At 54.4% G+C, this 7,355-nt stretch overlaps 1 protein-coding gene across 4 annotated transcripts; it reads left to right on the top strand.

The window, feature by feature from the left end:
• The first annotated feature begins 214 nt into the window (after positions 1 to 214).
• On the top strand, positions 215 to 7,349 carry LOC113220456 (SH3 domain and tetratricopeptide repeat-containing protein 1-like). 4 transcript variants are annotated; one of them, XM_026449569.1, is made up of 6 exons: positions 215 to 405; positions 1,526 to 1,693; positions 2,303 to 2,409; positions 3,680 to 3,827; positions 5,626 to 5,747; positions 6,496 to 7,349. In XM_026449569.1, the coding sequence occupies exons 2-6, from the start codon at positions 1,610 to 1,612 to the stop codon at positions 6,701 to 6,703; spliced, it is 669 nt and encodes a 222-aa protein (XP_026305354.1). In that variant the 5' UTR covers positions 215 to 405; positions 1,526 to 1,609; the 3' UTR covers positions 6,704 to 7,349. The 4 variants fall into 4 exon arrangements, 3 of the variants coding, with proteins under 3 accessions (XP_026305354.1, XP_026305353.1, XP_026305355.1); XM_026449568.1 differs by having other exon boundaries at positions 215 to 1,693; XM_026449570.1 differs by having other exon boundaries at positions 215 to 1,693; positions 6,474 to 6,639.
• The last annotated feature ends 6 nt before the right edge of the window (positions 7,350 to 7,355 follow it).

Below are 7,355 nucleotides of genomic sequence, written 5' to 3'. Positions count from 1 at the left end.
GGTGAAAGGCGGAAGGAAAGAGGTGGGTTTGGAGGCTTTTTTTTTAACCTTCTGAGATGGAGTTTCACTCTTGTCACCCAGGCTGCAGTGCAATGGCACGATCTCGGCTCACTCTAACCTCTGCCTTCTGAGTTCAAGTGATTCTCCTGCTTCAGCCTCCCGAATAGGTGGGATTACAGGCACCCACCACCATGCTCGGCTAATTTTTTGTATTTTTAGTAGAGGGGTTTCACCACGTTGGCCAGGCTCGTCTTGAACTCCTGACGTCTGATGATCCACCTGCCTTGGCCTACCAAAGTGCTTGGGATTACAGGCATGAGCCACTGTGCCTGGCGATTGGGAGGCTTTTGCAGTAACCCAGAGCGCTCTGATGAGGGCTGGACCTGGTTGGAAATGATGAGGAAGGTGAGAAGTGGTTAGGTCTGGCATATATTTTGAAAGGAGAGTTTAAATGGGTTGAAGGACGAGAGAGAGAAAAATAAGTTTTAAGGATGATGTCAAGGATTTTGGCCTGAGTAACTGGAAGAGGAGAGATGCTGTTATTGGGATCGGGAAGACTATGGGAGGAGTGGGTTATAGCAGGGATTATTGAAAGTGTGTTTTGGGCATGCTAAATTTGGGGTCTAAAAAGAGATGTCAAGAAGTGTTCGCTGGGCGTGGTGGCTCACGCCTGTAATTCCAGCACTTTGGGAGGCTGAGGCGGGCAGATCACCTGAGGTCAACAGTTCGAGACAAGCCTGACAGTTATTAAAATCGATCATTGATGTTTACTAATTAATCGTATTATTACTCCTAATACCGCAGAGGGTGTACACCTACCTGTGATGTCGTTCCTAATATCCAGGGACAGAGAGCATGATTTTAGTTTTAATATTGCAGGTGTACAGTCACCCTGTGACACTGATCCTAATATCCAGGGGGGTAGAGGATGACATGACTCCCAACATAGCAATGAACGGACAGCCACCCGGTGATATTGTTCTTAATATTAACGGAAGAAGCCTATGCTGTGACTCCCAATATCTCAGGGTGGATACAGCTCTTCTGTGATATGGTTCCTAGTATCCGGAAGGGGAGAGAATGATAATAATTCCAGTATCGCAGGCTGTGTTCCCCTGCCCTGTGATATTGTTATTAATATCCTGGAATGGAGAGGATGATATGACTCCCCATACAGCAGGAGGCGTCCACCTAGCCTGGGATATTGTTCCTAATATCCATGGAGAGGAGAGACTGATATGACTCCCAATATGGTAGGGGGTGAACATCCACCCTGTGATATTCTTAATATTCCAAGGCTGAGAGGTTGATATGACTCCCAGTATCACAGACACTGTACACCCCCGTGTGATACTCTTCCTCATATCCGGAAGGGGAGAAGATGGTATTAATCCCCACATCGCAGGAGGTGAACACCCACTCTGTGATATCTTTCCTAGTATGCAGGGGGAGAGGGGATACTATTATTCCAATATTGCAGAAGATGTACATGCTCCCCCCGTGATATTGTCCTTAATATTCCAAGGCACAGAAGACGATGTTACTCCCAATATCGCAGAAAGTGTACACCCCCCAGTGATGTTGTTCCCATGATCCAGGAGGGAAGAGGATGATACGACTTTCAACCCCTGCACCCTGCAATGCTCTCACCCTGCAACACCGACACCGAGCTCAACCTGACATAGGACCAGAGGTGCTGGCTGCGGGTGTTCATTGCTTCTCTTTTCTCTCTTGCCAGACTCAGTAGAGGAAGCTGAGACCGCTTCTGGCTTTGGAAGAGGCCAGTGAGGCTGTGCGTTTGGAGCCTGGTTGCATGAGAGAAGCATGTGTGGGAACGCCAGGGCCTGGCTTTGAACCCCATTCCCCCAACATGATGCCGAGTGTGGCAGACATGACACTTGGCTTTGCTCTCTCAGGGTTCCATCTGCGACAGGGGCTACTTGTGCCCCTGGCCTCATCAGCTCAGGCTGAAGGCGGCCCTGGTCCTGGGCAGAGGGGCTTTGTGAAGCTGAAATAGATAGCCTGGTACAGGGACCAAGCCTGGCCAGGACCTTGGCCCTAGGAGTTGTAAAGAAGGCCGTCCTCTACCATGAGCATCTGCACCAAGCTGTGCCCATGTCCCAGTGTGCTCGGCGTCTGCCCTGGCACAGGTGCATGGCCTGTCTGCGCTCAGGCTCCCGGCCTATGGGGCCCAGGTTCACAGAGGTGTGAAAGAGACAAGCACAGCACAGGGGCCTCCGAGCCCAGCCAGCCTCGCTTTGATGCTTGGAGGCTGACATCTTCCATTTTGTCTTCTCCCCAGGCCAGCTGCGGGCCGTCCAGCGGCTGTGCTACTTCTACAGCGTCGTCATGCCCAGCGAGGCCCAGTGTGTCCTCTACCATGAGCTCCAGCTCTCCCTGGCCCGCAAGGTGACTGACAAAGTGCTGGGGGGCAGTTCCTGGAGACCATCAGTCAGCTCTACCTGTCCCTGAGCACTGAGCGGTGAGGGCTGGCTTTGTAGTGGTGGGAGTGGGGAGCAGGGAAAGGGGGCTGGGGAGTGCAGGGCAGGGAGGAGGGCACAGGGAAGCTGGCCCAGGGCCCCATCAGCCCCTTCCGTTTTGATCATTTGGTTCCTTGGCATCAGATGCTTTGAGCTGGTGGGCCTGGGGTCGTCCCAGGGCTGCTGCTGGCCTGTGAGTCCCAGCTTGAGCCTCCCTTGTTGGGTCAAAGGTCATCTCAACCCCAGCAGGGGCAGTACGTGCACTCTGGGCTGTTCTTCCTACTATGGTGGCTTTTGTCATCTGACCTCTGCCTGCCCCGAGTCCTCACTCCTGGCCTTCATCTGTCCCCTTAAATGTGACCACAGCAGCCACCTGTGGCTTCTCTCCTACAGAAGACAGAGCCACTTGTGTCATCTGCTTCCCTGGGGCACAGGGGTTCAAGGTCTCACATCCCATAGGTGGCCCACTCGGCTTCCCCCAAGCATTCTGACCTGGTGGGGTAACTATGGCCCTGGCCACCCCACACACAGCTCCCAGTGACATTACTGCAGTCATACCCCCTTGAGTGTCACACTACCGAGAGAGCAGGGAAGGAGCCAGATTCCATGGGGACCCGGGAGACTGGCTCCAGTCTTGGCCTCAGGTTCACAGAAGGAAAATGGGCCAGTGTGCCGGAGCCATGTTTCTCAAAGTGTAGTCCCTGGACCAGCAGAGCAGCATGTATGTCACCTAGGAGCTTGTGGCAAGTGGGAGTTCTAGGTCCTGCCCCAGGTCTGTGGAGCCAGAAGCTCTGGGGGCAGGGCCAGCAAGCTATACAGACAGGCCTCCGAGTGACTGTGATGCCTGCACACCTTGAGAACCATCGACCTGGATAGCCTCTGAACACTAACGGCTCCTGGTGCGTCTGGAGAAGACACAGGCCATGTCTGGGAGGCAGGGGAGATGGGCTGGCACACTCCTCCTGCCACAGGGCAGCATGATGCTCGATTCCCTCAGAAGGATATCCTTCATCTTTTCCATGCCGTGTGTGTTCACCCTGGCCCTCCCAGCAGCCTGGGAATCGCAGAACACTGCACACACAAGAGGGCCGTTCCCAGTCCCCACATTCCAGATTCATCTGTCACCAGACCCACGGGAGGAGGCAGACTGCTTCCAGGAGGATGAGAGCCCATGTTCTGACACCTGTGTCTGATTCCAGGACCTACAGATCCACTCTGGACTACAGCAAACAAAGTCTGGGGATTCTCATTCACCTCCAGAAGAAAGAGGAGGCGCATGCCTGTCTGCAAGCAGAGAAGATCTACTACATCCTGCGGCAGAGCGAGCTGGTGGACCTGTACATCCAGGTGAGTGGCAAGGGAGGCAGGAGGGCCTCTGTGCTGTTCACTCTCTGTCCGTCCATCCATCCATCCATCCATCCATCCTTCCAACATCTATTCACCTGTTCATCCTTCCATCCATCCATCATCCATCCGTCCATCATTTTCCATTCTTTTATCATCCATCTATTCACCCGTCTATCCATGCATTCATCCTTCCATCATCTGTTTACCTGTTCATGCTTCCATCCATCCATCTTTCCATCATCTTCATATACACCTGTGGGTCCTTCCATCCATCCATCCTTCCATCATCCATCCATTCACCTGTTCATCTTTCCACCCATCCATCCACCCATCATCCATCCATTCATCTATCTTTCCATCACCTATCCAACTGTTTATCCTTCTATCCATCCATCATCCATCCATCATCTGTTCATCTCTTCATCCATCCACTCACCAGTTTGTCCATCCATCCATCTTTCCATTATCCATCCATTCAGCTGTTCATCCCTCTATCCATCCAACCATCTTCCATCCATCCATGATCCATCCATTCACCTGCCCATCCATCCATCCATTAATTCATCATCCTTTTATCATCCATCCGTGCACCCGTCTATCCATCCATTCACCTGTTCATGCATCCTTCCATCATCCATCCATTCAACTGTTCATTCTTCCATCCATCCATCCACCCATCTATTCATACATCCAATATCCATTCATTCTTCCATCATCCATCCTTTCACCCATTCATCCACTCACCTATTCTTCCATCCATGCATCATTCATCCATCCACCCACCAATCTATTAATCCATCCCTCCATTCATCTGCTTGTCCATTTGTTTATCCACATTCATCTATCCACCATCTCTCCATCCATATGTACATACATCTACCCTCCACCCATCCATACAGACATACACACATCATTCCAACCATGCACCCACCCATCCATCTGTCCATCCATCCAAGCATTCATTTATCCACACACCCATCCATCCATCCATGTGTCTATACATCTGCTCATCCATTCATCCATCCATCTACTCATTCCTAAGCCACTGCTGAGCACCTGTTGTGTGCCTTTTCCCTCCCTCCAACTGGTTCCCTCACATCCTCCCCCAGTGGCCAGCATCTTCTCCCTGAGGGCAGAGGTGTGGCCCCTCACAGTGCCGACCACCTGCTGGTAAACAGTACATGCTCAAAGAATGGGACCACTCAGTTAACACACAGAAGAACTTGGTCCAAGCGACACGTGGTACATCTCCTTACAAAATGAATCTATCATAGCGGCTGTTTTCAGAGGCTTTCCCAAACACAGTGTGATCTGGAACAAACTGTGAAGCCCAAGAGCCTGGTGAAGCTTTCATTATTGAGCACCTGCTGTATACCTCCTTGAGCTGAAGGATCAAGAGCTCATGGCCAAGAGGGGACCAGGCCCACCCACACACACTGTTGATGTGCGGCCCAGAGCTGCGGCAGGGATGTGGCAACGCAGAAAGGAACCAGGGGATGGGTTCCCAGCAATCTGGGGGCCACGGAGACAGTTTGAGTGCAGGGGGTGGGCGGCGTAGGGCTAGCCCTGGTGGTAGGATTCACAGGTGTCGGGCTCCTGGGCTGCAGCTGCTTAGTCACCTCCTGGCACTCGGGTGCATCAGTTCATTGTCCTCATGCCAGTGGTGGGACAGCCCTAATGCACAGGTCTGAAAAATGCTCAGGTGTACCTGCACTGTGTGAGAGGAAGGAGGCTGGCGAAGGTGAGTGTGGCCACCTCGCCAGGTGTGGGTCTTGAGGGAACTTCTGCCTCCTTTCAGGTGGCACAGAATGTGGATCTGTACACAGGCGGCTCCAACCTGGGGTGGAGCCGTTTGAGGCAGCTGGAGACATCTTCTTCAATGGGGCCTGGGAGCGGGAGAATGCTGTGTCCTTCTACCAGGTGAGCTGGCCTGTGGGCTGATGTGGGTGGGCTTCAGGGGGGGCACCTGGAGGGCTGAGGCACAGGTGTGGCAGGGCAGAGGCCTCCCACCTGGAGGCAGGGCCACCCATGCACATGCTTAGTTTCCCAGTGGTCTTACCGGGAATGATATTGACCGTGCCCCTGCCCGGGACAAACGCTCGGGTCTGGACATGACAGTGGCTCTACCCTTTGGCCCTGATGGTCTCAAGCAACCATGAGCGGGAAGTCCTGTCCCCATCTTCCAGATGAGGAAGCTGAGGCTCAGAGAGGCACAGGGACATGTCAAAGGACACACAGCATGTCAGTGGGAGACCCAGGGCCAGAGACCAGATCTGCCTGCACCCTGAAACGGGGACGGCTTCTCCCTTCCTCAGAGCTCACGGTGTGGCTCAGCTCTGGGCACAGAAAAATGTGGTGTTTTTAGAGCAGAGAAGAGTGCTGCCCCCCCTCCCCCAAGTCAGACCCCCGGTGCCCTGGTAGGAGAGGCTGGTCTGAGGCTGCCAGGTGTAGCTGGATGGGCCTCAGATGACTCTTCCGCCCCCAACTTGGGTGTCTGAACCGTGCGTTATCCCAGAGCACAGAGCTCTGTGGAGGTGCAGGGGTAACTGGGGCGTGGGAAGATCCAAGCACATGTTTGAGCTCTGAGGAGGGCGCTGGGCAAGGTGGGTGCTGCGGGAAGCCTGACCCCACCTGCCTGTGTGGTAGGACCGGGTCCTGTCCCTGGCAGTGACTACGGGCAACTGCAAGGGGAGCCACCGCTGTGCAACAAGCCGGTGGCACTGCTGGCCATGCTGGAGGAGCCCCAGGAGGGCTTGGAATTTGCCCACATGGCCCTATCTGTCAGCATCACTCTGGGTAAGTCCCCTGAGAGCCCGCCCTGCCAGGACCCACACTTTGCCAGAGCCGAGCCTCCATGTCTGCAGGGCAGGAGCTGAAACAGGAAGGCAGATCTGCCCAGCTGGCTTCCCTGTCTGGCCGTGGGCACAGCCCGAGGTCTCTCATGTACGGCAGAGTTCCCTGCCTGGCTGAGCTCTGCTTCCTCTGTCTCTTTCCGCTGCTGATCACAAGGGCCGCCCAGTGTGTCCTCTGCCTTCCAGACATGCCAGGCATCACGGTCCCTGTATGTGCCAGGCTGAGTGGCACATTCCCTTTGTCTTGTGCCCTTTCCACCCTCATCAACCACACAACTCTCTGGCTGATGAAATCACAGTTCCCCTTCCAGCAGCCTGCCCCTTAAGGCGGGGCATACCCTGGTGCTGTGCCAGGTCGTCTCTCCTCCTCCAGAGACAGGGAACCCTGGGCAGGCCGCATGCACCAGCGCCTTGTGCCCTGGGGCCCAGTACAGAGTAGGTGTGCAGCTGTGTGGGAATGCATTGAATGCAGGCTCCACGGCACTCGCCCTGCAAAGGGGAGGACATCAGAGACAGCCTAGCTGGGTTTGCGCAACTGTGGGGGGACCTGGAGCTCAGGCACGCAGTGACTCCCCAAGGTAAGGGGCTCTGATCGTGACGCACCCAGGAGGAGTCGGATGTCACGTCTGTGGGTTGCATGGAGCCCGGGAGCACCTGGACTGCATGGCTTTGAACT

Source organism: Piliocolobus tephrosceles, unplaced genomic scaffold (genome assembly GCF_002776525.5).
Source record: "Piliocolobus tephrosceles isolate RC106 unplaced genomic scaffold, ASM277652v3 unscaffolded_1264, whole genome shotgun sequence".
NCBI lineage: Eukaryota > Metazoa > Chordata > Mammalia > Primates > Cercopithecidae > Piliocolobus > Piliocolobus tephrosceles.
Note: the sequence above shows the minus strand (reverse complement) of the source record. Positions and strands in the feature narration are given on the sequence as shown.

Excerpts from the sequence above, each read along its gene's own strand:
- LOC113220456 (XM_026449569.1), top strand. The coding sequence starts at position 1,610 with ATGATACGACTTTCAACCCCTGCACCCTGCAATGCTCTCACCCTGCAA. Across the intron at positions 1,694-2,302 it reads AACCTGACATAGGACCAGAG|GCCAGCTGCGGGCCGTCCAG; the intron begins GTGCTGGCTGCG and ends TCTTCTCCCCAG. Across the intron at positions 5,748-6,495 it reads ATGCTGTGTCCTTCTACCAG|TGACTACGGGCAACTGCAAG; the intron begins GTGAGCTGGCCT and ends TGTCCCTGGCAG.